Genomic DNA, 27398 nt, shown 5'->3' on the forward strand with positions numbered 1-27398 from the left:
CCTGGGGGCGGTGAGATTCTGCAAGTTTGCTTGCGCAGCGCCGGAGGGGCCCGAATGACTCTTTCTGCTTCGGTCTCTTTCATTGTCTCCTCGCATTTCAATTTATTTTCCATTCTCGACCTTTGGAGAAAGCTATAATACCTGGCTAGTGATTTTGGTTTCTTCGTCAGGAACAATGGCTGCTCCGCATCAGGAAACCAAGCAGGGACAGGTCTCTATCTCACCCCTCCTCAAGAGACTCGCCTACCCCGCTACAGAGGTTCAGGTCTCCGCGGCCGAGATTGCTGCTGCTTTTGCGCTGATCTTCGAAGATGGGCTCTCGCAGATTCAAACCGCCGCGCTTCTGACGCTCTTGCACTCCACCGGACTCGATCGTGATGCAGAGGTGATCGCCAAATGCTCCCACCGTATGAGAGAAGCTGCCGTCCAGGTGGACAAGGCGGCTCTCAAGGCGGCTATGAAGTCCCGCGGTAAGAAGGAGGGACAGTACAGAGGTGGTCTGGTATGTCATGCCTAGTGATCCGATCGCTCCTCACAGTAGACTTATCTGACGGTCCCCCCCCCCCCCCCCCTCTCGAGCTATAGTGTGACATCGTCGGAACCGGTGGTGACTCTCATTCCACCTTCAACATCTCGACCACCTCCTCCATCATTGCCTCTCCCCTTCTCCTCACAGCGAAGCATGGCAACCGGGCACAGACGTCTTTCTCCGGGTCCGCCGATGTCCTGCAGGCCGTGGCACCAATCCCTCCGAAGATCGATGCCGTCACCGCCGAGAACCTGAGCAAAGTGTACGCCGCGACCAATTACTCCTTCCTGTTTGCGCCCAACTTCCACCACGGCATGCGGTACGCCGACACTGTGCGACGTGGCCTGGGTCTTCGGACGATTTTCAACCTCATGGGACCCCTGGCCAACCCTGTTGATTGGGCCATCGAAGCCCGCGTCGTCGGCGTGGCCTACCAGAGCCTGGGACCGGTCTTCGTGGAGGCGCTCCGCCAGAACGGATGCAAGAAGGCGTTGGTTGTCTGCGGCGCGGAGGACCTGGATGAGATCAGCTGCGCTGGCACAACCAACTGCTGGCGACTGTCGGAGTACCCCAACGCCGCGTACAAGCAGCCGGAGAACGAGGATGACGAGTGCTCCTGCGACGAGGACCAGAACCCCCGCACTCTGGTCAAGATGGAAATGTTCCAGCTACACCCGTCTGATTTTGGCCTGAAGGCCTACCCTCTGACGGAGGTGTTCGGGAAGAAGATGCCCAAGGACAATGCCGAAAAGCTCATGAGCATTCTGCGCAACGAGCTGCCCCGCGACGACCCAATCTTGAGCTTTGTGCTTCAGAACGTGGCCGCCCTTTTGGTAACGTCGGGTATCTGTGAGGCAGAGACCAGCAACATGGGTCCTGGGGACGATGGCCAGGTGATCACCGAGCGGGGACCTGGCGGCGGGCGCTGGAAGGAAGGTGTCCGCCGGGCGCGCTGGTGCATTGAGAGCGGCGCCGCTCTCCGAAGCTTCGAGCACTTTATCGAAGTGACTAACCAGCTGTGATGACTTTGGAATATGTATGTGCGTTAAATAGTTCGGTTCTTCTACGGACAAGCATTGGGAGATTGGATTATTCTGGCCGGATAGACCGGTCTGATTTGAAGAACTTGCGAGTAGCATAGGATAGTGCAAGCATAGCATATGTCCAGAGGCTAGGTTGTTGAGGTATAATCGGCCAGTTGCCAGGACAGCCTCGCTAGAAATAGTTTCCTATGCGACTTACCCATAGCCACGGTGACAGCCATAGCACGCGGACCCGACCTGTCCACGCTCAATCTTTGAGCCTACCTGAAGACAAAGAACCTTGCCCTGTCTACCCAGCACATCCGCACCACCACCACCACCACCACGACGCAAAGAGTATGAAAAAAAAAATGAGTGGTATGAACTCCCAAACACCACAAATGAAAATGCACATCAATCGTAATCCAAGCAGCAACCCCATCGTCCCCTCCACCTTCCTCTTCCACCTTTCATCTCCCTTTTCAGTTTCCCATGAATCTGCTTCCCTTCCTCATCTCACCCAGCCCCCAGAGTAACATAACTGTAACGCAATATCTCGAAATCACCGCGCCTCAAACTGCACCATTCTAGATTTCCGCAAAGAAGAAACTCGTCAGCAAACCCATCCTTCAACCTAAGACCCAAACCTGAAACCCAAAAGGGAAAAAAAGCACAAACCTCTTCGTCCGCTCCTTATACAGCACACGGTGTCCGCACTCCTTGCACCGGATCTGATCGCCGCGCTTCAACGACACCCGCGAGTTGCACTCGCCGCACAGGTAGGCGACCATGGGGCCGTCGAGGGAGGAGCCCGCCGCGCCGCCCGCACCGCCGTCGGCGCCGCCGAAGGCGCTCTGGGAGCCGCCAAGGTTGGAGGGGACTTGGTAGGCTTCGCGGGACATTTTTGTTTTCGGGTATGAGGGTTTTCGTTAAGGTTGGTGATGGTGGATAGAGGGTTGGAGGTCTGCGATGCGATGCTTGGGTGAGCTGGTAGGTGGAATATTATCGCGGGAACTTTTTTGCGGCGCAGATAGAAGGATCTGGAGCGGTTAGTCAGCTGATTGTTGGTTCTGGTGGTGGTGCCCGTGGCTTACGGCTAGCTTGTTTGGGGTAGGCGGTGGGTTGACCCCGGTCTATGGAGCACTTAATCTAGATTTGCGCATTCCCTTCATCAAATTATGATTTGACGGGCCTTCATGGCTTGTCGATAGACGGGATTTCCTCTTACTCCTTGGCTGAAGGTAAGACCGTTGTTGTATGGACAAAGGGGCTGAAATGTTTGTCTATATCCGTAGCTATGCAGTCCTAATGCAATCATATGGAATCATATATGCGAACATCACAGGGTATATGTATATGTCGTCATCAAATGTCAAAATCACCAACCACCACCGATCTTCCCAGCCAACTCGACCACGCGAGCGGCATCCGGTGGTCCCTGGGGCTTGCCCACGTCGCTCTCAACCTCCCGATATGTAGTATAAGCCAGCTTTGAAAGAGGCACGCCCATGAAGGTGGCCCAGTGGTTCAGGGCGGTATGCACCCTGGCCTCTTGTTCCGCAAGAGAAAGGGGCTGTGATTGAGGGGCGACCTCACTCTCCGAGTCCGACTCGGCAGAGTAGTAAGCCTCGTCCACACGAGCGAGCCATGCGCGCTGTTCATGCGGTGAGGGCTTCGGCGTCTCCCCTGAAGTCTCGGTCTGTGCGCTTGTTGCCTCCCGGGCGTCTTCAATGCGGATCTGTCCTCCGCCATTCGTGCAGCCCCCAGGGCATGCCATGACCTCCACGTATACATAGTCTGAGCCCGATCCACCTGATGCAGCATTCCGTCCCACCGGCTGCCGTCTGCTGCCGCCCATCGGCCCATTTGCTGTCCGCGCACCCGGGAGTCGCGAGACTCGCGCTGGCTTGAGTTTACGCACAAGGTTCTGGATGTTTCTGAAACCGTAGTAGCGGGCAGCCTTCATAATGGGCTGATGTTCGGGCGACATCAGAAAGTACTCCACAACGTCCGCATTCCGTCCTCGTTGAATCTCAATCTCGCTACCTGGATTTCGTGATTGGAAACATTTGAGGACGTGGTAGAGGTAGCCTCCGGAGGTACCTGTCGTAGCATTCTGGACCGATTTACTCTTAGAAAAGAGGAAGTCATGCAATACTGGGTCCGGGAATTGTGGCTGTGACACAGGCTTCAGAGGCAAACTGGGCAGCGAAATGCCTCTGGAAGATGCCAGGGAAAGAAGCTCGCGCGTGGTGATGACGCAGTCAACGTCGCGAACTGGCGTGGTAGACTCAGCAGAGGACGGAGACCATGCTTCATCTGTGAGTTCTTCTCTGCTGGCCTCCAGCTTCTTGTCAAAGCACGGCATAATGGCCAAATGCCAGATGCGAGAGGTGGGAATTCCCAGGGACTTGCTAAGCACCGTTTTCAGGAACGTTCCGGTGAGTGCCTGGGGAGACTTGAGACGCGACAGGTGAGGAAGGATGAAAGGATGCGTCTTTTCGGCGTAGCAGATCCATCCTGGACATGCGGAGGACAAGATAGGGCGTTTCGGGAACGACAATCCAGGGGTGTCTGAGGTTGCAGCCAATGAGTCGCTGACCTCGTCTGCGGTGAGAGATAGAACGGCTTCCCTCATTACATTGGTGTCGACTATCCATGTGAAACCGCTGTTCTTCGCTCCTCCAGCCCGTAAACCCTGCGGACCACTCAAGAGTTGGTGAATCATGTTGTCTGCATCCTTCTCTGCTATTCCGTAGGTCGCCGCCAGGCTCGCCCTCACTTGTGGACTGACACTCGCAACAAATATCCGACTCTCGCCATCATGAGCGTCATCGCCACTTAGCGATAGTTCGGGATATGTATCGAGGGTGTTGAGGACCTCGGCGTGTGACTGCAATGAGATAAGCACTGCCTCGGCAGATGTGACACATCCAGAGCACGCGAGACAGTCTGTCAAAGAGATCTGAGCCGGAGGGAGGTTTTCAGGTTGGACCTTGTCTTCTTTGGTCACTTCATAAGGATTCTATACAATTAGAAATTAGAGGCCTATTATTGGACAAAGGAGGGTGGAAGAGGGGAGGAGGAAAGGTATCGCTCGCGCACGTACATCTGAGTTTGACTCCTCCTTCTTTGGAAGGGTTTCGACTGGCTTAATACATGCGACACCAGGGGAAATAAAATCGTTGAGGTCGTCTGCAGAGAGAATTGCACTCATCGTGGCAGACGCCGGAGGCCGACGCAGTAGACTGGGATTGATAGAGGGATCCGCAGCTCGTAGAGGTTCGAGTGAGCGCTTTGTAAATTGAGTGTGAAGTCACAAAAAGGCACGCAGTAAGCCTGATGTAAGCAGCTAATGAAAGAGGAAATGTTTAGAATATTCCAAAGTTTGCAGAGGGAAAGAACTCGAATTGAAGGTAATTGTGATAGAATCAATGCTTTGTCATCGTGGCGACGGAACCGCATTTGTACGGCGGATGGGATTGAAGTGGCTGCCCCGCGATCGGCGAAGATAAGCTCACCGCTTGCTGCTTTAGTCTAATCTTATCGCGTCCCGGTTCATTCTGCCGGCCCACCGGACACGAGGCACCAACCGGTTAGACGCGCCTTCCTTGCTGCCTAGGAGCACGATTGTATAATACATGAAATACATTTGCACAGAGGGGCTGCCAATACATCTGTCTGGTCTTATTGAACCATTACGAGTCCTCAGGACCAATCCTCGAATGACGTCAAACCGGATTACTGATTATTTCCGGCCGGTGAGCGGAAGGCGGAAGCGGCCGCGACAACATTCGGGGCGAGGCCAAAGAGAGAAGTTAAGATTGGTCGCAGAAGAAACAAATGCATTGCTCCCAACGATTCTGTCTACACGTCCCGAGGCACCTCCTATCGGGCAAATATGTCACGGCTCCAGATACGACGCTCTTGACCCTAGGTTCAGCCCGAGACTGACAACCCAGGTGGAAATACTGCTCGGCGATACTTTCGATATTGCTACTGCGCTGGGTCCTTCTTTGTACCCCTACAACCAAAACAACGCAGAGCACATTTGTATTCTCAATATGGCCAACGCAAACAGGCCTGGTGGAGGTTGGCTTAATGGAGCCCTTGCCCAAGAAGAGGCACTCTGCTATCGGAGCAGCTTAAGCTCAACACTCAAACATCGGTACTACCCCCTGCGATTCCTCGGCGCTATTTATTCACCATCTGTCCTCGTCTTCCGAGAGAGCATTGATAAAGGCCATGAGCTGATGGACTTGGAAAAGCCTGACCTTTTCCCGGTGGTGAGCGTGATTAGCGTGGCTGCTATTCAGGACCCAGAACTAGACCACCAACACGACCCGCCGAGGTACAAGAGCCTGCGCGATCGCGAGGGAATGAAATTGAAAATGAGATTGATTCTTCGAATCGCCGCGTACAGAAAACACCGCAGGCTTGTGCTAGGGGCTCTGGGTTGTGGAGCCTTTGGAAACCCGAACGCCGAGGTTGCTGATTGCTGGGCCGAAGTTTTGCGGGAGAAAGAGTTCCAAGGCTGGTGGGAGAAGATCGTATTCGCAATCCTAGACGATGCAAAGACAATTGCGCAAGAGAACGGGAATTTCGATGTTTTCAGAGACAAGCTTCATGGACTGACGATATAAGCGTTCGCGCAGCAAGAAATCGAGACCGGAGGTATAACATGTCCAGGTCGAATCTCATCTTGAAATCGTCGCACTATAGTTATATTTGACAAGGTGGCGACGATAAACAGGAAAGCCCGCAACATGGAATCACTTCCTCACCCTTGTTGAGCGCCGTCTGGTTGTGGTTGTTGATTCCGACGGCTTGGTTTCCTCCTCATCTTCGGTTTTGATGGCTTTTTTGTTCTCTCTCTTGGAGCTAGCTTTTCTTGGCTTGGATTCGTCTTCGCTCACTGGTGTTTCATCCTCTTCCTTCACGACTGGGTCTCTCTTTCGCTTCGAGTTGCTGCCACTATCGCTGTCAACTTCCTTTGCCACTGGCCCGGTCTTCTTCTGTACGCTGGGAACCACAGCACTTGTTCTACCCCCAACGGTGAGGAAAGTGATCTTCTCTCCGTTGGGCAGGACAGATGGGACATTCTTCTTGCCCTTACTCCATCGATGCTTAAACAACCAATGCTCCGGAAACTTCTCGGAGTCGGCTAGCACTTCCACTGATGTCGAGCAGACATAGTGCATAGCGGTGTGGAGCGCCTTGATCTGGTCATCATTCAGGGTGTTGCTATACTGCTCTGGGTGTATCTTTGCGTGATACAAGATTTCATCACTAGAGCCAATTTAGCCATTGAATGTACTTAGGAGCTAGAAGAACAATGGACATACCCCATCCAGTTCCCAATTCCGCTAATGTTCGCCTGATCGAGCAGAAGGGCCTTGACGGGAACCTTCTTGCTCCTTAGTTTCTTTGCAAGCCACTCCTCCGTGACAGTATCCTTATCTGCAACCGGATCCGGGCCGTTCTCTTTCAATGGGCTATGCTTGCGAATTTCTTCAGCGGGACAATCGACGAGCCGTATGCGAGCTAGTCGACGAGGATCCACAAAGGCCGCCTCTGCCTTAGGATCACCGTCGGTTTCCAACAAGAACTTCCAGTACTTGGGCGGCCACTCTTTGTCCTCTGGTTTATCGGTACGATAGTAGTATGTGTCGGCATCACGGATCTTGAGCCAGCCAGCCATTCCAAAATGCATTACCGCATGGGGCGGCGTCGACATAGTGATCCAGAAATACTTGCCCTGCTGTCCGGCGCCAACGACCTTCTTTCCTTCCATTGCCTTCTGAAATTCGGCGGCAGTGGTTCCGACTTTTCCGTAGACAATGTCATCATGTTGGGCAGACACTTTCGTCAGAGTCTTGCCGACCAGATGGTGGCGTATGAAGTGGACGATGCGCGAAACCTCCGCTAGCTCGGGCATTGCGGAAAGATGGGGTGTATGTCAACGAATTGGGCGTGTACAAGATTTCGAACCCTCGTGATTAACACAGATCAAGCTTCAGAGGAGATTTTCCGGACTGGAAGTGAATTGCATTAGTTCGACTTGTAAGGAATCCCTCGTCAGGCGAAAGATCGCCGCAACGCGCGTCAAGGAATCACGTAGTCCCGTGATTTGAGATTGCTAACCGGTTCCGGCAGTAAGCTGCTTCTGCAGTGCTGATGGTCTGGACGGCATGCGGGCCGGCCCTCATACGCATTACTTCCACTTCATCGCTTCAAGTCCTAGCTAATCCTCACGCATATCTGCTCCTAATACACTTTGGACTATCCTTAAACTGTTGTCAAAGGAAGTTTGCAATCACCTCAAGTACTTCCTCGGCCTCCGACAAAAATTCAGCGATACTCTCTTCTCGCTGATCGACTTGCCGCCAACAGACGGGATTGCCACCCACAGCCGGCTTGAACCGCATTCTCAACATACAAAGTGGATTTATTCTGGGCCGAGAAACGTGCGTTGGACGGGGAGGCAGGGAAAGCAGAGGGTCAGAAAATGTCTCACCAAACTTCAACCGCGGCCCCTGCGTTAAGCCCCAAGTTTTGTTTCAATGAAAGGGCACTCCGAGGTATGTAGACTCCCGTCGCCACCAAAGCGTGCAATGACAGAAACAGGCGCTGACGAAGGTCTGCACTGGTAATTAGAATTTCTGCGCCTCTCCCGATCGACGATAGATGATTCGATCACGCAGAATCTTAATGCATTGTATACTCCGGCACGGGACGGTTTCGACCCCTCCTCAACGGCCGCCCGCCAGATAGACCCCACGGCGGAGCGAACAATCGACCCGGCAGCCTGCGAAGGCTTCAAGAATAAAGTGCTGTTCCCGTCATGGCAGGCGCGGTCAGACGTGCTCAGTTATTGCGCTGGTGTGGCAACGAGCCCTGACCCGGAAGATCCGGACCTTCTCCTGCGGGAAGTCGAGTCGGCTAAGGACCGCGAGCGCGTGGTCGACGAAAGACTCGATCCTTACTCTGCGCGGTTCTTCCCTCGCGAACCACGCACGGAATCCCTGGCATACCTCGTTCGGTATCAAAGAAGCGTTGAAGATATCATTCGTGCGCGGACCTGGGGTCTTGTGACGGAACGATGCGAAAGCTCATCAGAGAGCTGGGAGGAAGCGCTGAACAAGTGGCGCGAAACCAATCAACGATCAGTCAGGGACTTGTAGGATTGTCCTTGGGTTCCAGGGTCGATGGAGTCTCGCTTGGGAGTCTTCTACTTTGGAGGGTCGGGTCGATCCCGGCCAGCACAAGCGGTCATTTGACCATTTTCACTAGTTATGTATGTAAATGACCATGTAACAATAGCATCCCAACGGCGTTCTTCACTCTTTCAGCCTCTTTCCATTGAGTAAACCTAGCATGGTGAATAGACAGGCTGTCTGCGTAGTGTTGCATATGCATGCAAGCGCCGCTTCGGATCATCATCTTGACTAATACGGGGCAGCCTTTGGCGGAAGACGGCGGTCGGGAAAGAACTTTATGAATAAATATAGCTTATTTGTTGCTTTCTCAATAGAAATTGCTCGACTCAAAAACCCCCAGATTGTTTTTTGTTGCTTGCTGCTCTTCTGGTGATATTTCCTGTCAAAAGTTCTTGTTGTAGAATCGGTCAGAGCTTATCGCTGCCTGAGCAATCATCAATCGTCATTCCTCCCTCTACTACGGAGTACCTAGTATCGAGTCCGTCCCTCTTTCTCTCTCTCTCCCCCTCCCCGCGCACGACCACCGCCCAGCTTCCGTCTTCCGCACACAGTCATCTGGCAAGTCCGCAAGTCTGCAAGTCTTTGCACTGCACCTTCCACCTCTCACCCACACGCACCATGCCACAACCATTGAGCTCCAAGGATGCGGCCTTGTTCCGTCAAGTGGTCCGTCATTATGAAAACAAGCAACATAAGAAAGGTGCGTTCTGCAAAACCCCTCCACAATGAACACGCTTGTCACTTTCGCAAGCACTCCAGTGCAAAACAGCTAACGCCAATGCTCGCATCGCACAACAGGCATCAAAACCGCCGAACAAATTCTAAAGAAGAACCCTAACCATGGCGATACCTTGGCGATGAAGGCTCTGATCATGAGCAACATCGGCCAGTTGGAGGAGGCTTTCGTGCTGGCCAAGGAGGCCCTCAAGAACGACATGAGGTCGCATATCTGCTGGCACGTCTACGGGCTGCTGTACCGTGCGGAGAAGAACTACGAGGAGGCGATCAAGGCATACCGCTTTGCCCTGAGGATCGAGCCCGAGTCGCAGCCCATCCAGCGGGATCTTGCGCTCCTCCAGATACAGATGCGGGATTACCAGGGCTACATACAGAGCCGGACGACCATGCTGCAGGCCCGCCCCAACTTCCGACAGAACTGGACCGCCCTGGCGATCGCACACCACCTTTCCGGCGATCTCGAGGAGGCCGAGAAGGTGCTCACGACGTACGAGGAGACGCTGAAGACCCCGCCGCCCACCTCTGACATGGAGCACTCCGAGGCCGTCCTGTACAAGAATACAATCATGGCCGAGGCCGGCAAGCTGGAGCAGGCATTGGAGCATTTGGAGAAGTTCGGTCGCAGATGTGCCGATGTGCAGGCTGTGCTGGAGATGAAGGCGGACTACCTCTTGCGCCTGGACCGCAAGGCCGAGGCCGAGGCCGCTTACACTACTCTTCTCGAGCGGAACCCTGAGAACTCGACCTACTACGATGCTTTGATCCGGGCTAAGGGTCTTTCCAAGGACGAGCCCAAGGCTTTGAAGGCCTTGTACGATTCCTGGGTGGAGAAGGCCCCCCGTGGTGACGCTGCTCGCCGGATCCCTCTGGACTTCCTTGAGGGAGACGACTTCAAGCAGGCTGCCGATGCCTATTTGCAGCGCTCGCTCAAGAAGGGCGTACCCTCGCTCTTTGCCAACATCAAGGCCCTTTATACCAACGTGGCTAAGCGGGATACTGTTCAGGAGCTGGTTGAGGGTTACGTCTCGACTCCTCAGTCCAACGGTTCTGCTGAGGGTCAGACCGACAGCGACAACACCGAATTCCTTTCTTCTTCCCATTACTTCCTCGCCCAGCACTACAACTACCACCTCAGCCGCGACTTGACCAAGGCGATGGAGCATGTCGACAAGGCTATCGAACTTTCGCCCAAGGCCGTGGAATACCAGATGACCAAGGCGCGGATCTGGAAGCACCACGGCAACCTCGAGAAGGCCGCTGAGGAGATGGAAAAGGCCCGTCTGCTGGACGAGAAGGACCGTTACATCAACACCAAGGCTGCCAAGTATCAACTCCGCAACAACGACAACGAGAAGGGTCTTGACAACATGAGCAAGTTCACCCGGAACGAGACTGTTGGAGGCGCTATGGGTGATCTGCATGAGATGCAGTGTGTGTGGTACCTAACGGAGGATGGCGAGGCCTACCTGCGCCAGAAGAAGCTCGGCCTTGCCCTCAAGCGCTTCCACGCCGTTTACAACATCTTCGACACCTGGCAAGAAGATCAGTTCGACTTCCACAGCTTCTCGCTGCGGAAGGGCATGATCCGCGCGTACGTGGACATGGTCCGTTGGGAGGACCGCCTGCGCGAGCACCCCTTCTACACCCGTGTGGCTCTCTCGGCCATCAAGTCATACTTGCTCCTGCACGACCAGCCGGATCTGGCCCACGGACCTATGGCTACCAACGGGGTCGGAGAGGATGAGAACGAGCGCAAGAAGGCCCTCAAGAAGGCCAAGAAGGAGCAGCAGCGCCTGGAGAAGCTGGAGGCCGAGAAGCGCGAGGCAAGAAAAGCGGCCAGCACCGGCAAGAGCGCCGACGGAGACGTCAAGAAGGAGGACCCTGATCCGCTTGGCACCAAGCTGGTCGCGACCCAGGACCCGCTCAAGGAGGCGATGAAGTTCTTGACTCCCTTGTTGGAGCTCAGCCCCAAGAGCATTGAGGCTCAGACTCTCGGATTCGAGGTTTATCTCAGAAGAGGTATGTCCATCGCCTTGCAATTTGCTACCACCACCCCTGCTAATGTCATCCTCGATTAGGTAAATACGCGCTCGCCCTCAAGTGCCTGACTGCCGCCCACTCGATCGAGGCCGCCAACCCCACTCTCCACGTTCAAATCCTCCGACTCCGCAAAGCTCTGGACAACCTGTCCGAGCCCCTTCCTGCTGAAGTAGCTGAGGCCGTCAACGCCGAATTCGAGGCTTTGCTCCCTAAATCGACGAACCTGGACGAGTGGAACGAGTCCTTCATTTCCACCCACAAGGACAGTGTCCCTCAAGTCCAGGCCGGTCTCACCAGCCGGCAGCTCCTGAAGCCCGACACCAGGTCGCAGTGCGAACAAGAGCTTACCGCCACGCTTGACTCGACCGACATCACCATCGATACCGCGCTCACCGGCCTGGAATTGCTGACCGCGTGGGGCAGCGACCAGGCTGCCAAGACCGCCTATGCTCAGAAGGCCAGCAGCAAATGGCCTGACTCATCGGTGTTCCGTCTGGAGTAAAGGATGAAGTAAAATGAAAAATGGAAAATGCGTTGGATGGGTAGAACACTGTCACACGTTACCCGGCTCAATCAACCAGGGCTTGTTGTGTGTGATCTCTTCAGAACTGGATATTTACTTCCTTTTTTTGTTTCTGGTGATTAGCCTGGGTATAACTATTGCAGTTGCGTGTTTGATGTATACCTTGTTTGCATGGTATGGGAACGCGTAGAAGAAAAGAGGGGGGAGGCAATTTTAGCTAGACGTTATAAAAGAGCTTTCGAAGTTTCAGAGTGTGTATCACTAGGTTAGTTGTTGTTGCTGTCAACGTAGCCTACTTGCTGTAGCTACATATGTTCAAGAATACCAATTGATAAGAAGCGGTTACTCAAGACGGTTTGCGAGGCTCAAGGCAGGGGTCCTCTGATATATTTTAGACACCCGCAAAAGAATATTTAGTAAACAACAAGAAGCCTGCACATTCAAAACACCTCTAGATTGGAATGATATACACCTCTAAATACAACCAGAGATGAAAAAGAAGATAGAAATACAACCAAGAGCAGCGACAGTTCCTTTTCCCATGCAGAATGACGACAAAAACAAAAACAAATGATATATCATATCAACAAGGACGACAGCCTCTTTTCCACAAGAGGCCTATCATAACAACATCAACCTCACCAAAACTCTAGCTATATACTTGTGTCAAAACAGAATCCCCCATCTTTCCCTTCTATATTCTATACCGATCCGTGCGGCAAAGATCTCTTATACATGCACATAAATTCTACTCCCCATCCTCGTTGTCGAGGTTCCCCAAAATCGGCCGCCGCTGGAGGGTGGCCTCGTCCTCGCCGTAGCCGTACTTCACCCACAGGCGCTGCCACACGGGCACGGGGGCGGGCCGCTCCTCGCCGCGGATGTATTCCTCACCGCTGGCGATGCGGGTCGCCCGGCTTTCTTCCTCTGGGGACACGATGTAGCGGTGCATGCGGGAGGCGAGCCGGGGGTCCAGCACGATGGGATCGAGCCATTCGCGCTCCTTGTCGGGTTGGGTTTCGTCCGTGCGGTGGACGGATTTGTGCCAGTCGCGTTCGGCGGGGGCGAGGATGGTTTGCTGCTCGGGGATCGGGGTGGGGTCGGTGGTCGTAGTGGTGAGGGATTCGGAGGAGTCAGGTGTGGGGGTGGTGGTGGTGGTGGTTTCGGTGTATGGGCGGCTGGAGGAGGCGAGGACCAGGGCCGCGACGTCGCGGCCGATCTCGTCGGCGAGGTGGCGGCGGTTCAGGTAGCGGTAGATGCGGATCGGGGTGTTGAGGAAGCCCAGGAGGTGGGGGAAGGCGATGGGCACGGAGCCGTCGAGGGTGGCGGGGAGGGTCGGCGGGAGGGGTTGCTGGTCGTAGGCGCTGGTGGGGAGGTAGGTTGGGGTCGGACCGGTAGGTTTCTTCGTCTTCTCTTCCTCTTTCTTTGGCTCTTCGGAGGGCGTGGTGTCTTCTTGCTTCTCGGGGGTTTCGGGGGCACCGTCTTCGGGAACGGGGGGTGAGGGTGGTTGTTGTTGTTGTTCGTCTTCGGTGGGTGCAGGAGGGGGATCCAGAGGGCCGAGCCAGCCCTCGTGCAGACCCCGGATGTACTCCTTCCAGGTGTGTCGGCCGATCACCAGATCGCCCTTGGGGCCCGGTTCGTCCGTGATGCCGAGGTGCGTGCGCGTGTCGTAGACGACGCCCTCGACGCTGGGCTCCTCGACGACGGAGCTGGGCTCGCCCGCGCGGCGTCGCGTCTTGCGGATCTGCTCGGCCAGGCCCGCGCGCACCTCGCCCTCGCGCCGGCCCTCGATGACCTGGTAGTCGACCGCCGCGGCGACGAGGATCGGCTTGACGTATTCCTTGAAGTGGTCGCGGGCGACCCGGAGCCCGTCCCCGGGCGGCGCGGCCAGGAAGACGGTAATCTTGCGACGCATCTGCTCCACGGGCAGCGTCTCCTTGGATAGGTGCGCCACCAGGTCACACCATTTCTGCTGGGCGCGGCGTTTCTCTCGACGGTCGTAGATCAGGGCCGCGGTGAACGAGCCGGTGATGGTCCAGAAGATCATCCAGTTCCGGGAGGGGAGGCGGAATTTGATGTTGGGGAGACCTGGGAGTCGATTTGTTAGTTTGTACGATTTCATGATTAGAAGACATTGGGAAAGGGCGAGGTGCCATACCCATCATCCTGAAGGCAGGGTTGACAGGCTTGGAGGCGGGCTTCGAGGCCGCGGACTGAGCGGGCCCTGCAGTCTCCGCGGGCTTGGGGTTGGAGGAGTCTGCCATGATGGTCGGGGTATTCGACTGTCCGGAGAAGTCCTCGGGATGTAACGGACGGAGGAGTGAACACAGAGGAAGATCAACTTCCTCGTAATTAGGTGGTGATTCCCAAGGTCAAGAATCTACTACTATGGCGGAGGCCCGAAAAAGTTCGGGGATGCACGCTACAGCTCCGTCGGATCCACGTTGATCCGTCCGGGGGCGAGAGAATATCTCAGTATACCCATGTTTGTTTGTACGCTCGGCAAGCAATGCTCTTAATTATAGGTAGCTATAACTTGCATAGCTGATGGATACACTAGATAGCCTGATTACTGGCTGTGTCTTTTATATCCTCCGACCACCTTTGGTTACATGTGCGAGCATAGCAGAGGGCTTCTGGGGATGTACTTTACAACAGTATACCCAGTCCCGTGATCCGAATGGCCGTGGAGACTTAACGAGGGCCTGACCTGCGGGTTCCTCCCTTGGCCAAAGGCGTTGCGACGCGCCTTTAGCGGGCCCAGCAGGGCCCGTACTTGCATCTATTCAAGCATCTATTCAAGCACCTTTTCAGGCACCTTTTCAAGCACCTTTTCAAGCACCTTTTCAAGCACCTTTTCAAGCACCTTTTCAAGCACCTTTTCAAGCATCTTTTCAAGCATCTTTTCAAGCATCTTTTCAAGCATCTTTTCAAGCATCTTTTCAAGCATCTTTTCAAGCCTCTAGTTCAGTAGCTGAGAGCCTGTTTAAACACCTTTCTAAGCATCTTTTTAAGCACCTTTTAACTATCTTATTAAATTTCTTTTTAAGCACTTTCTTAAGCAATCTTTGTTAATACTTCGTATATATTGATTCAGACCTACGGCCTAAATCTGTAGCTGGAGAAAGATCTTACTATCTCTTCTCAACCCCTCCCCGGCTATCCGGCGAAGCACAATTTAGTAGAAGTTATATAACTACTACTTAAAAAAACTAATCAGATTATTTAATTTCGTACAGAAAGTCAGCCAATCAGCGTTTATTACCCTTACTCAGACTCTCATAAAGTTGCAAAGCGCTAGCTTTGCAAATTACTGGGTGATCGGAGGATCAGTCTTCGCCTGATAGGGATAGTGAAACCACGCAACTGGAGACCCTGGCATGCCGTAGCGAGCGAGTCTGGCCTTCTTAGTGTCGGTCTTGGTGATGGATGCTCTCCAGATTGTTTCAGATCGATCCAGTCCTTTTTGAGATGCTGTGGTTGCATGCCAGCCTCAATTCTGCTGTATCTGGCTCACTCTGGGAATGTAGAGGCTGATGTATGTGACCCGTCTTTTCAAAGAGTCGCAATTGTTTCATGTCTTCCACGTTATCAATCATGAAACACTAACATCATTGCTGGTGGAGGTGGTGGACAGTGTCAAAGAGCCAGATTCGCCTCCTGAGACTGTACAGTAACTTACAAAGTCCAGTTTGAATGTAGCCACCGCTCCTTAGTTTGGATCCCACCTGGCATCAGCCGCCGCCCGCCCCTTAAAGTTGAAATCTCCCCTTCCACCCTTTCCCTTATTCTAACCGCCCCTCCGTCTCTCTCCTCTTTAGTCTAGCCCAAACCAAACTCCACTTGAACTTCCACTACCACCACCACCACCACTACCACATCTTCCACATTCTTGACTCCTCCTCCTCCTCCCCCCCTCCCCCCCTCTCCTCCTTCTCCCCCTCCCCCTTGGCTTTCTGCTTATCGTTCGTTTCTTTTCTTTTCTCCCCTTTCTTCTCCCCCCCCAAAAGTAAACTTCTCTCCCCGCCATTCTCTGTCAATCACGGCTATTCAGCCTCGGGGAGGACAGTTCTGCCCATCATGGATCCCAACAACAATCGTCTCCACCTGAATTTCGGGTACAATGATCGCTCCTTCAACAACCCGGCTGCCAACAATCGAGCTTATCCCACCACCCCCTCCGCATTCCCTCAGCCCATCTACCAGAATCAGGGTGGCCAGGAATATGTCGATGCTCAGAACGGTGCCTATGGCCAGGGTTATTTTATGGCCAACCCCTACCAAGCCCAGGGGGCCTACGCTCAGCAGCAACAGCAGCAGCAACAGCAACAACAACAACAGCAACAACACTACGGCCAGAACCTGCAGTCCTCTCAAGCCGCATACGGATCCCGCATGGGCTACAACGCCAATGACGGGACGAATGGCCTGATTCAGCAGTTCTCCAACCAGGACCTGAATTCTCCCCGGTCGGGTTTCTTTGGTCGCGCAGCCTCTCCCGCTCAGCGACCCCGGACCGCTGGCTCCCCCGCCGCCGCACAACAACAACCCGGCCATCTGGCCCCTCCCATGCCACGCAGCCCCCGGACCCCCGCCGAGAACGAAGAGCTTCAGCGCTACCCGGAGCGATACTCGGAAAATGTTCACAAGCGTGGTAAGGCGGCCAAGGAATTGGTCAGTGTGTTTTTCAATGAGAACATTGAGCGCGCGCGCGACCGCAACCTGCGGTGAGTACTCGTCTGATCTTAGTCGAACTTCGTGAAAGAGGAAATACTGACTTTGATTCCTTTCTACAGGTCGGCGGAGCTTGATAAGATGATCCGTGACCCTGGCGTCCCGAAGGATTCGAAGCGCAAGGAGGCGGAGGTGCTTGCGAAGAAGGAGTCGACTTTCTTGCGGTTCTTGCGTACCAAGGAGACGCCACAAAACTTCCAGACCATCAAGGTCATCGGAAAGGGTGCGTTCGGAGAGGTGAAGCTGGTGCAACGGAAGACCGATGGCAAGATCTACGCGCTTAAGTCGTTGATCAAGACCGAGATGTTCAAGAAGGACCAGCTGGCCCACGTCCGTGCCGAGAGGGATATTCTGGCCGACTCTAAGGACAACCCGTGGTTGGTCAAGCTGCACGCTTCCTTCCAGGACTCGGCCTACCTCTACCTGTTGATGGAGTTCTTGCCCGGTGGTGATTTGATGACTATGTTGATCAAGTATGAGATCTTCTCGGAGGACATTACTCGCTTCTACATGGCAGAAATTGTCATGGCTATCGAGGCTGTCCACAAGCTTGGTTTCCTTCACCGGTAGGTCGATTTGCTGTGATCGGCGGAAACAACGCTAACTTCCCTGCAGTGATATCAAGCCTGATAACATTCTTTTGGATCGTGGAGGTCACGTTAAGCTGACCGATTTCGGTCTCTCCACCGGCGGCAAGAAGACGCACGACAACTCATACTATCAGAACCTACTCAAGAACTCCACGTCAAAGGACAAGAACCGCAACTCGGGATACTTCAATGACGCGATTAACTTGACTGTTTCCAACCGTGGTCAGATTAACACGTGGAGAAAGTCTCGTCGCGCTATGGCCTACTCGACCGTCGGTACGCCCGATTACATTGCGCCAGAGATTTTCAACGGGCAGGGATACACTTACCTGTGTGATTGGTGGTCTGTTGGTGCTATCATGTTTGAGTGCTTGGTTGGCTGGCCGCCATTCTGCGCCGAGGACACGACCGACACCTACCGTAAGATCGTGAACTGGCGCGAATGTCTGTACTTCCCTGAGGAGCTTGTCCTCTCGCGGGAGTCGGAAGGTTTGATCAGAAGGTAAGTTCCGTTCTTGCTGTACTGTGAGGGTGTCTACTAACAGGCTTCAGCTTCCTGTGTGATACCGAACACCGCATTGGCAGTGAAGGCGGCCAATTCGGCGGTGCGACGCAGATCAAGAACCATCCCTTCTTCCGTGGCGTTGTTTGGGAGCAGCTGCGCAGCATCCGGGCGCCCTTCGAGCCGCGGTTGAGCTCGAACATCGACGTGTCTTATTTCCCTATCGACGAGATTCCGCAGGAGGATACCAGTGCCATCCACCGCGCCCAGGCTCGGGCCATGCCGGAAGAGCAGGAAGCGGAGATGAGCCTGCCGTTCATCGGCTACACGTACAAAGCGTTCAACGCCTTCCAGGCAAACTAAGTTATAGACGTGGATATTGCATTTTTGTTGGTGAACCCACGATAGACGTCATTGAAGAGTCCGAAAGCGGGCGGGCTTGCATTGATGGATTTTCAGTGGCGCACTCGGCATTTCGTCTCGGTATTACCACATTGTGCATCCGTTTCATCGAGCATATAGCGCATTTCATCATCTCTGTTGGTCACGACCCAGGCATATTCGTTTGATTTCATTGCATCCTTGTCGCGAGACGACGACTGCTCGCTGCTAGCCGTGTATGTAGCTAGGAATTCGAGTGACATGTGGACTTCACGGCGACTTAGACTTAGACCCAGACTTGACTTCTGACTTAGAATAGCTGTATTCTCGGAGTAATTATGGAACAGGTAGGGCTGCTATGATTCTGGGAATGCGGCTGTAGATTGGAAGATCGGTAGAGCAATGAGAAGCTCGATATGATTCATTGTGTTTTTGCCAGTATCAGTATCCGAGTATCTAGAATCGCGAAACCCCTGAAAATAGAACGCCGCCCATAAGCTAGGAATGATACATGCATTTTAAGGGAAAAGAAAGAAAAAAAAGAAAAACCCTGGTCCACCAAACACCAGCATCACGCAGATCCCCCAAACCCGAACACAACCAAAAACAAGTGCTGAGATTAGACATTCGGCTCAACCGGCGCCAACCCCGGCACACCAGAATACCTCTCCTCGCGCTCGGTCTTGAACATAATCTGCACCCAGAACTCTTTGCTATCCTCATCGAACCACGTCCAATACCTTCCCTCGCGCCGATCAATCTCCCTGGCCTGCAGCTTGAACGCGCAGGACTGATACGGCTCGGCCGCGACGACGAGATACTGAAAGCTCTTGTCCGGCGGCTCCTCGACCTTCTGCTCGAAGGCCGACATGAACCGCACGCGCGGCGTCACCCCCGGCGTGATCTCCTGGTACTGGAGCTGGAACAGCATCCCGAGCTGCCGGGTGAGCGGGTCGCGGATCTTGGTGATCTTGTACCCGGGCCGGCCGATCTTGATGGTCTGCTTCTTGACCTGGACGCCCATCGCCCCCGGCAGCGCGGACGGGTCCTGGTTCTTGCCCTCGCGCTGCTCGCGCGCCGCGCGCCGCGCCAGGTTGGTCTGGTGCTTCCGGCCCTGCGTGTGCGCCAGGTACGACCCGTCGTTCTGGTGCACCGTCAGGCACAGCCGGCATTCGAACGAGCCCACGTGGTTCTTGAAGAAGTACGGGTCTTTGTCCAGGTCGATCGTCTCCAGCGCCAGTTTGCGGAGCCGCTCGCGCCGGTCCGCGTTCGTCGCGCTGTGCGAGGCCACGCCGCCGCCGCCGAATTTCGAGCCTGCGCGGTTCTAGATCGGGGTGTTAGTGGGTTGGACGGGTTGGAGAGGGGATGCGGGTTGGGGGTTGGGGGTTGGGGGGATTCGCACCTGGTAGTCCATTTTGGGACTTGCGCCTGGAGAGGCTCTGGTTCCGGGTTATGTGGTGGGTTCAAGGGTGGGAGGGTGGAGGGTATGTTGGTTGGTGTTGGAGATGGGATGGATGGATGGAATCATCGATGGATGGGCAGTTTGGCGGAGAGAGAAGCTGGCATTAGGTAAGCGGGCTGGTGGCGTTGTTATTGGTTCGTGCTCCGGGGTGGGTCCCGCGGTATCGTCTGTCAATGGATATGCATGTCTCTTTGACTACGGAGTATCTTCTGATATTCATGATTGAGATCGTTTTGGGTGGTACTTGAGCATTGAGACTGTCATGGATACTCCGGCTGTTGGTCAGCGACGATCCTATGCTGGAGATCTGTGTACCGTTTGCTATGTTGGTACGGTAGAGGGTACCGCCGGCGACTGGTTGGGGGTGGAATGGGATGATCCGAGTCGCGGAAAGCATTCGGGCGAGCATAAGGGGGTGAGATACTTCACATGTGAGTTTTGACCTGCTGATGCTTGGGACTTGTCTTGTCGAAGAGTATGTACTGATGAACACAGGTCTGCGCAATCACCCCACGGCTGGGTCGTTCGTGCGTCCGTCGCGCCCAGCGGACAAGCCGCGTGGGCTGGTCGAGGCACTGCGCGAGAAGTACGCTTCGGAGTACCTGGAGCAGGAGCTTGCTCGACAGCTCCAGCAGACGGACTCTGTCGCCCTGCAAAAGCCCATCCAGATCAGCGGAAAGGTTGTCGAGGAGGTCGGGTTCGACAAAATCCGCAAGCAACTGGCCGAGCTTCAGGAACTGAAGATCGTCTTGCTGGATGGCTTGCGGGTCGCTGGCGTGTTGGGCCACCAGGCTACCACGGAAGAAGTGGAGTCTGCGTATGAAGAGATCGAGCAGACTTGTCCTAAGATCACGGAGCTGGATTTGAGTCGGAACCTGTTGACTAGCTGGAGCGCCGTGGCGAGGATCTGCGAGCGACTCAAGCACCTCAAATCCCTGAAGCTGGGGTATGTCCCTATCTTAAGGTATGGACAGGAAGTGTTCTGACTATGACGCAGTGGCAATCGATTCGGTCCCGTCGAAGAAGGCCTTACATTCAACAAGATCACCGAGCTATACCTCGATGAGACGCTTCTTGCCTGGGACGAGATCTCCGCCATCACCCACCAATTCCCCTCTCTCACTCTCCTCTCCGCCTCCGCCAACCAACTCTCCACTATCTCCTCACCACTGTCCGGGAACATCACCCGCCTCACCCTCGAAAACAACGACTTCACCTCCCTCTCCGCCCTCAAATCCCTGACCTCTTTGCCCAACCTCCAACACCTGTCCCTCCGCTCCAACGCCATCAGCACCATCACCACGCCCGAAGAGCTCACCCCGCTAATCTTCCCATCCCTAACCTCCCTCGACCTCTCCCGCAACAAAATCTCCACCTGGCTCTTCCTTAACCACCTCCCCACCACATGCCCCGCCCTCACGACCCTCCGCATCTCCACCAACCCGCTCTTCGACGGACCCGTCGGCCCAACGTCGATCACCGGCCTCCCCGAGAAGCCCATGACCGTCGACGAAGCCTACATGCTCACACTAGCGCGGATAGCCAACCTCCAGGTCCTGAACTACGGCACCATCACGCCCAAGGACCGCACCAACGGCGAACTGTACTACCTCTCCCTCATCACGAAGGAACTCTCCGCCACGCCCAAAGCGGAAGAACCGGCGATCCTGGCCAAGCATCCGCGGTATGCGGAGCTGTGTGAATTGCACGGGGAGCCGGAGATCCGGAGGACGAGTGCGGAGGATGCAGCTGGGAAAGTGGTGAATCCTCGGTCGGTGGCTGCGCGGTTGGTGAAGTTTGTGTTTTATTTGAGGCAGAACGAGGATGGTGGGCTTAAGGAGAAAGCGGATGAGGTGGTCAAGACGAGAGAGATCCCCAGGTCCTTCGATACGTACCAGGTTAAGGCGATTGCGGGGCGGTTGTTCGGGCTCCCTGCTTTTGGACTGAGGTTGGTGTGGGAGACGGATGAGTTGGATCCGGTTAGTCGGGAGAAGATGGAGGATGAGGAGTGGGATAGTGAAGGGGAGGATGAGCGCGGAGGAGATGTAGATGCGGATGGGGATCGGTTTGTCAAGAGAGAGGTGGACTTGGTGGAATCGACCAAGGACATTGGGTTCTGGGTTCAGGCTGATGTGTCGGAGGTCCGGGTGAGGGTTGAGGTGGTGGATTTACGTTGAGGTGATAGAATCATGGTCAACTGAACAATTTCTCTGTCCAGACGAACATGTTGATTAGAGGTTATTCTAGAATCTTGATGAGTTATGTTGGATCAGACTAAAGATGGAACTCAATCATTCAAGACGAACTGCATGTAGCGTGCCATTACTGCCCCAGAGCTGCTCATTCCTCGTCACCACCAGGTTCGCATGATACGAATACTGTTCAAACAATTTTCCTACTGCGCCAGTGTTGCTCTCTGTTCCCTCCCTCATTCCATAGGTATCCTTCCACCACCCCATGTGCAGTATCTTTCCTTCGCCAGCGATCATAACTATGGCCTACTTCCCAGATTATCCCCTCCCCCAACCAGCTGGCAGCATAGCTAGTATAGGATCTTTGCATATTGCCTGGAGAGCCTTTTCGCCGTCCCTGAGCATTAGACCAATTAGACCAACAACATCACTTCTCTGTGCACGCAGAATCATCTCAGTAGTTGTTCATTTCGGCCAAGTCAGCTAAGACCAATCTCTACTTTATAGGCTTCTCTTTGCGCCTCATTTCGCCCACAACCGGCGCAGAACCACATAGCATCCTCGCGAAGTATAGCTCCACATTCGTTGACTCGACAGAACTGTGGCATACTGCACCACCAGATACGACGCCCGAAGAAAAGCCATCGTTCCACCTCGTGACTTCATATTTTTGGGGTGGCTTTTTGCAGAACTGTCAGAAACAATGCCAGCCGGGGTGACCGATAGGAATGTCAACAGCATCATTTTCGGGAATGGGGTAAGTTCCCCCTCTTCTCCTCCCTCTTCCGCTTTCGCTCTGCATTCCTTTTCATACGTCTCTCCGCCTCCTTCTCCGGCGTCCAGCCTGGACAGAAGGAGCAGTATCTTTTCTTCTCCTTCTCAATGCAATCGGCACATGCAGCCTGCTCAGTCATACGTTCTGCTTCCCGATCCTTTGTGCTGATGGCAACGCAATCTCTCCAGTCTCCCAGCCCTTGTTGGCAGTTAAGCACTGGCACTGTAAAAAGGAGGGGTTTCCGTACCCTTGCCTACAAAGAACCCGAATGGGCGATACATGAAACAGAATGTGCGGAAGTTGAGAACTGAGATTCGCGGCGACCATTGCATGTATAAAGGCTTTGGTCAGAACTCGCTGATATCCGCTTTTATCCTCCCATTTGATAACCCTGATGATCTCCCCGATTAGGAAGGTTCCTATTCCGCAGTGCTACTGCCCGATCCGAGGATGAGGTTTTGTTCTGGTGGATCTGTGACACGCCGGTGAAAACGGCTGTGAGCTTTGTATGGCGTTTTCATGCGTTGAGATGAGACGCTATTACATTTTCTTGATGCACGGTCATCTCTTGATATATTGAGGCGAAGCATAGTGGCCAAGGGACGCACAGAGTCATCAAATTAGCGCAATTTTTGTTGATGTTTCTGCTCTGGAATCACATCTGCACCGTTCGATCGTGTCATCTGACCACCGTGGAGATGCTGCTGTAGATGTCCAACGCTGGCTGGGAGGTCATTCATGGTTCTTCCATGCGGTAAGTTCTCGAGGAAGATCTCCATTGGATCTTCAACCCATGGGCCCTCAGCCTGGGCTTGGATGCGTCGGTTTACTTCTTGCTCCTCAGGTGGAGTGCTTTCGACGACAGTTTCGTTGACTTCAAAAAGAGGAAGCACCGACATCTCAGTAAGCCTGTAACTGGTGTGCTGATTGGCTATCTCTTCGCCAGTGTGCTGCTCCTCAAGAAGAGTCGCCGACGACAAATCGCTATCGGTGGAAGCACCTCCTGCAGGTCCCTCAGGGCGACCTCTGTGGAGATAAATTCTGCATACCGTAAGGTATTTGCTAGCCGAGGTCTCCTCCTTCTCCTTTGCTTTTGAAGATCTCTTCTCTGCACGTTGTTCGTATTCGCTTGCCTCATTGACAAGGACTGGCGTTCAGATACACTGCGGGTGCGGATTAGCAAAGAACATAGCTAATTCGCATTTTGAATAACCCATCCCTCTGCATCAGTGCTATGCTATCTGATGGGTCCAAGATAGCGGCAAGTGACTAGAACAACTCAGTCTGATATCAGTTCCTGCAGAGCTTTTTCCATGGCACTATTTGTCGAGTGAGATCTGGAATGTGTTGGGTATTCGATATTCGTGTACCACTACTGTGGGCTTTGATGTCATCGCAGGAATGGGCCAATTGCCTGCTCTCTTATGGCAAAGCACATTGCGACTGAGACTGGGTGGACCGTGTGGAAATACATCTGTAGATTGAGGCCTGATGAGTTGAGCTGGTAACTGAGATCACTGCGTGAAGCTGAGGAACAGTGATTGAAATGACTGGTTGGATCATTTAGCAAAGTTTGCACGCTGTTGATATCTACCTCCGATATGGTGTAAAGGTTAGCATACCTGTCTCTCACACAGGAGATCGGGGTTCGATTCCCCGTATCGGAATTACAACGTCAATTTTCTTTTTGTTGTTGTTTTACCCTCGGTTTTACCGGGAAGGGGAAGGCATGAAACCATACGAATGACGAATTTCCTTCTGTGCTACTTTGCCCTTCGCATTCTTCCTCGAATTCTTTTCATTATTAGCTCGTTCATAGCGATTGATCAATTCCTTTTATTTGATCTGGGTGGTGCTCGTAATTCGTATGGTTTCATGCGATCCATCCGATCATTTAGATCACTGTGCCTCAGCTTCACGCAGTGTTTCCTGAGTCAAATGGTCCGGACATATACCCCCTCTCACTCGGAGTAGGTGTGAACCAGTAAGCATCTGATTATCCCACTGTCCAGGGCTGGCATTGAAAACGCAGTTGTGATTGATACGAAAGAGAGGATAGGCGAGGGGCCTATCTTCATCATTGAGGAATGCATTCTTCCGCTGATGACACCCGATTCCAGCCCTGATTCCACGTTTTGTTTCAGTAACCAAACCCATGTAGAAGAAGAGAATTCTGTCGTCTTTTTCGAGATTGAGTGCATATACTCCGTATTCATATTTTCGCACTCTTCAAAAAGGCCTTCAGCTTCGAAGGTGCAGGTATGTTTAAAATGAACAATGTCTCTAAGCAAGGCGCACGGACATACTCAGCAGGGTGCTCTCAGAATGCAGGCATAAGAACCTCCAGAGTGCAGGATTATCATCTTCTCCTAGCTTTGGTCATTCTGCAAGCTCTTCTTTGGTCACTGGATCAAACTCAACGGCCTTGTTGTGTATACGTTGCATACACAACGCGATGGACTCCACTATAGCACTGGGATCCTCCGATTGTTGGAGAGGCCGTGCATCTGAGTCGGTCTGAAAAGCCTCCTTGTAGTGCATTATCTCCTGGTTCTCCGTACAAGTGAGGCATTTAGGAGCCATCAGCGGGAGCCTGGACGGCGCTTGTACAGTAAGATAATCTCTTCCCCGCTCGTCAGCCTCGCGATTCTTTTGCTTTGCAATCATAGAGCCCCCTGGGTCCCCGCTGTCATTTGAAAAGGCCCGTGGCGATGAGTCACTTGCCCCTTCGAGCCTCTGGCAAAAGGCTGTGAAAATCATGCAATGACTTTCCCTCGGACTCGACACAGCACTAAACTCTCGAATGTAGCCACTCCATCCATGTCGTCGTCCATGAAGCATTCGAACCTTATTCCACACTTATCGTGAGGTTCGCAAGGGAAGCCCCATTGTAGGGAGCTAGGATAGCACCTATATCGATTGTCCTTCAACCTTGTGTACGTCCCCGGAGCACCAGAGGATGGGTAAACGTGTGCTTCTTCGATGTCCGGATAATCGGCCTTCGTGATTATGCACCGCCTCTGATCTCGAATACCTGCCTTCTTGCTCTCTCTGGGATCACGCGGGGTGCGGTCCGACACCGAAACTGATCGCACCGAAGGGTTTTGTGTAGGCCGTGTAGGGCTAAGGTCTTATCCCTTGCATCGATAGCAAAGATGGCCGAGGACTGTGCTGAAAGCAGTCTTGTACAAATATATCATTGCCAACGGGCTCGACCAATACCCAGTTGCGGCGTCCTCTTTGAAAAAAACCTTGAGTTTTGCTAATGCTAAACTGTTGAGAATAGGCTCGACTCGTCGTATAGGGTAGGTTCTCTTGATCGTCGCGTCGTTCAAGGTAAGTTACTGATGAACCATTCGAAATTCACCGCTTGAATTCCGAGGAGAGGCTGACGTTGCAGCTCTTGAGGAATCTAGCAGATTGACCTGAATTGTGCTTAGAATCCAGTGGCGGCAGCCAGACAAGTCATACTCGAACTTTTGTTGTCAGATATTCAACCGCGTCTGGACAGCGTCAAGATTAGAACATCATCCCGTCTGGCCGAGAGGGTCATTGCCAGGTCTACGACGAGACGCGCCTTCGTCAGGCTGAACCATAACGAGGACGCGTCTCGCTGCGTCTGCGCGTCGATATCTAGGAATCCGATATCTTGTTTGATAAGCCAGCGATTTTAGTTGAGGCGGAGCGTAATTGGAGACGAAGCAAGGTTGCCTCCCCATCTGCGGGGGAGGCCATATGTTTTTGATCTTGCTATCATAGAAAACCTTCGAAGTGGCATTATATATGAGTTTTTGACTGCGGTACTGCGTGTTTAGAGTAAATACTGTATAAGATTTGTTTATCAATCGCTCAAAGGCCGAAACGTTCCAGGCCTCCTTATCCTTGGAGGTAAAACACGGGGGTGCCAACTGGTTGTGCTCACCTACCAGCAGGATGTTGATAGCCTGTGGTAGCTTTGTGAGGGCGTAGAATACTTCTGGGTCTCTGAAGAATGTCGCTTCATCGATGATCAGGAGTTTAGGATAGAATTGTCTTCGCAGCATTTCGGGCAGCACTCCTGTCCCCCAGTAGACGTGCAGCTTCCTGCTTAGTGTGACGATGTTGCTTGGGCTCGCACTCAGCCAGTCAGTTGGGCTGGCTTTAAGCGGCAGGTCTAGGCTGCGCAACCCGACAAGGGCCATGATTAGTCGGTGCTGGAGCATTGAGATCTGCACGAGACTGAGATAGTAGCTTAGCGCAAAGGTGCCCAGAGCTTTATGTCTTGGTGGAGAGAACCCATCAATTGTTGATCTGCCCGCAAGGCCGCCTTTATGAGGCTTTGAAGTGCTCGGTTGTTGTGGCTCTGCGAGATCAAGAGTGTATTGATCTGTCAGCAATCGCAATCCAAGCATGTCGGGGGCAAACTGAGAGCATGTCAGTAGATAATCATCATGTGCTTATCATCTGTATGATTCCTTCCTTCCATACAAGGATTCAACATCGGGACTATCGTCCTATAGTGAGACAACCCCTCCTAGACTGAAGACTCGAGTCTTCATACTCCTTTCCCAACAACAAAAAAAAAAAAAAAAAGAACGACGACCTTCGCCGCATTTGGCGGCCACTGACCCACCAGGCGTGCAACAACCAACCGATAAAAATATTTTTATAAAAAACGCGGGGGGGCAGGCCAGCGCGGAGGCAGCGGGCG

At 53.5% G+C, this 27398-nt stretch overlaps 13 protein-coding genes and 1 non-coding gene across 14 annotated transcripts; 8 read left to right on the forward strand and 6 right to left on the reverse strand.

Annotated features, from left to right (window-relative positions):
• The first annotated feature begins 80 nt into the window (after positions 1–80).
• On the forward strand, positions 81–1842 carry BO66DRAFT_339805 (anthranilate phosphoribosyltransferase). The gene is made up of 2 exons (XM_025644387.1): positions 81–502; positions 586–1842. Exons 1-2 carry the CDS (start codon positions 176–178, stop codon positions 1549–1551), a joined length of 1293 nt encoding a protein of 430 aa, XP_025508788.1. The 5' UTR covers positions 81–175; the 3' UTR covers positions 1552–1842.
• Positions 1624–2540, reverse strand: BO66DRAFT_387779 (Rpo12/RPC10 RNA polymerase subunit family protein). The gene is made up of 2 exons (XM_025646385.1): positions 2230–2540; positions 1624–2138 (listed from the first exon to the last, which is right to left on the reverse strand). The coding sequence occupies exons 1-2, from the start codon at positions 2451–2453 to the stop codon at positions 2114–2116; spliced, it is 249 nt and encodes an 82-aa protein (XP_025508789.1). The 5' UTR covers positions 2454–2540; the 3' UTR covers positions 1624–2113.
• Positions 1657–2211, forward strand: BO66DRAFT_70572 (uncharacterized protein). Its single transcript, XM_025653515.1, has one exon. It carries the CDS (start codon positions 1761–1763, stop codon positions 2085–2087), a length of 327 nt encoding a protein of 108 aa, XP_025508790.1. The 5' UTR covers positions 1657–1760; the 3' UTR covers positions 2088–2211.
• Positions 2541–2824: 284 nt separating the features above from the next.
• Positions 2825–4999, reverse strand: nar1 (iron-sulfur cluster assembly protein NAR1). Its single transcript, XM_025652584.1, has 2 exons — positions 4661–4999; positions 2825–4576 (listed from the first exon to the last, which is right to left on the reverse strand). Exons 1-2 carry the CDS (start codon positions 4766–4768, stop codon positions 2930–2932), a joined length of 1755 nt encoding a protein of 584 aa, XP_025508791.1. The 5' UTR covers positions 4769–4999; the 3' UTR covers positions 2825–2929.
• Positions 5000–5276: 277 nt separating this feature from the next.
• BO66DRAFT_311954 (uncharacterized protein) lies at positions 5277–6194 on the forward strand (the record flags this gene model as incomplete). Its single annotated transcript, XM_025643344.1, has 1 exon — positions 5277–6194. One exon carries the CDS (start codon positions 5277–5279, stop codon positions 6192–6194), a length of 918 nt encoding a protein of 305 aa, XP_025508792.1.
• Positions 6195–6323: 129 nt separating this feature from the next.
• Positions 6324–7489, reverse strand: BO66DRAFT_434077 (putative formamidopyrimidine-DNA glycosylase; the record flags this gene model as incomplete). Its single annotated transcript, XM_025650750.1, has 2 exons — positions 6324–6840; positions 6897–7489. The coding sequence occupies 2 exons, from the start codon at positions 7487–7489 to the stop codon at positions 6324–6326; spliced, it is 1110 nt and encodes a 369-aa protein (XP_025508793.1).
• A 266-nt stretch (positions 7490–7755) lies between these two features.
• On the forward strand, positions 7756–9000 carry BO66DRAFT_364318 (MIX23 family protein). Its single transcript, XM_025645156.1, has 2 exons — positions 7756–8132; positions 8209–9000. The coding sequence occupies exons 1-2, from the start codon at positions 8060–8062 to the stop codon at positions 8733–8735; spliced, it is 600 nt and encodes a 199-aa protein (XP_025508794.1). The 5' UTR covers positions 7756–8059; the 3' UTR covers positions 8736–9000.
• Positions 9001–9324: 324 nt separating this feature from the next.
• On the forward strand, positions 9325–12322 carry BO66DRAFT_467611 (peptide alpha-N-acetyltransferase complex A subunit NAT1). Its single transcript, XM_025652585.1, has 3 exons — positions 9325–9471; positions 9570–11528; positions 11588–12322. Exons 1-3 carry the CDS (start codon positions 9390–9392, stop codon positions 12049–12051), a joined length of 2505 nt encoding a protein of 834 aa, XP_025508795.1. The 5' UTR covers positions 9325–9389; the 3' UTR covers positions 12052–12322.
• A 234-nt stretch (positions 12323–12556) lies between these two features.
• BO66DRAFT_364324 (Tim22-complex subunit TIM54) lies at positions 12557–14428 on the reverse strand. Its single transcript, XM_025645157.1, has 2 exons — positions 14231–14428; positions 12557–14160 (listed from the first exon to the last, which is right to left on the reverse strand). The coding sequence occupies exons 1-2, from the start codon at positions 14334–14336 to the stop codon at positions 12821–12823; spliced, it is 1446 nt and encodes a 481-aa protein (XP_025508796.1). The 5' UTR covers positions 14337–14428; the 3' UTR covers positions 12557–12820.
• A 1568-nt stretch (positions 14429–15996) lies between these two features.
• Positions 15997–18612, forward strand: BO66DRAFT_467613 (serine/threonine protein kinase CBK1). Its single transcript, XM_025652586.1, has 4 exons — positions 15997–16799; positions 16869–17372; positions 17422–17898; positions 17949–18612. Exons 1-4 carry the CDS (start codon positions 16153–16155, stop codon positions 18259–18261), a joined length of 1941 nt encoding a protein of 646 aa, XP_025508797.1. The 5' UTR covers positions 15997–16152; the 3' UTR covers positions 18262–18612.
• Positions 18613–18682: 70 nt separating this feature from the next.
• On the reverse strand, positions 18683–19782 carry BO66DRAFT_387786 (spliceosome assembly protein PRP11). The gene is made up of 2 exons (XM_025646386.1): positions 19682–19782; positions 18683–19603 (listed from the first exon to the last, which is right to left on the reverse strand). Exons 1-2 carry the CDS (start codon positions 19691–19693, stop codon positions 18899–18901), a joined length of 717 nt encoding a protein of 238 aa, XP_025508798.1. The 5' UTR covers positions 19694–19782; the 3' UTR covers positions 18683–18898.
• A 166-nt stretch (positions 19783–19948) lies between these two features.
• Positions 19949–22005, forward strand: BO66DRAFT_339831 (putative tubulin-specific chaperone). The gene is made up of 3 exons (XM_025644388.1): positions 19949–20172; positions 20237–20687; positions 20739–22005. The coding sequence occupies exons 1-3, from the start codon at positions 20004–20006 to the stop codon at positions 21916–21918; spliced, it is 1800 nt and encodes a 599-aa protein (XP_025508799.1). The 5' UTR covers positions 19949–20003; the 3' UTR covers positions 21919–22005.
• Positions 22006–23328: 1323 nt separating this feature from the next.
• On the reverse strand, positions 23329–26889 carry BO66DRAFT_434084 (uncharacterized protein; the record flags this gene model as incomplete). Its single annotated transcript, XM_025650751.1, has 2 exons — positions 23329–23855; positions 26631–26889. 2 exons carry the CDS (start codon positions 26887–26889, stop codon positions 23329–23331), a joined length of 786 nt encoding a protein of 261 aa, XP_025508800.1.
• On the forward strand, positions 24304–24375 carry BO66DRAFT_t16. Its single transcript has one exon. It is a non-coding gene; the product is annotated as a tRNA-Glu (tRNA).
• Positions 26890–27398: the final 509 nt, after the last annotated feature.

Source organism: Aspergillus aculeatinus, assembly GCF_003184765.1.
Source record: "Aspergillus aculeatinus CBS 121060 unplaced genomic scaffold BO66scaffold_2, whole genome shotgun sequence".
Lineage (NCBI taxonomy): Eukaryota > Fungi > Ascomycota > Eurotiomycetes > Eurotiales > Aspergillaceae > Aspergillus > Aspergillus aculeatinus.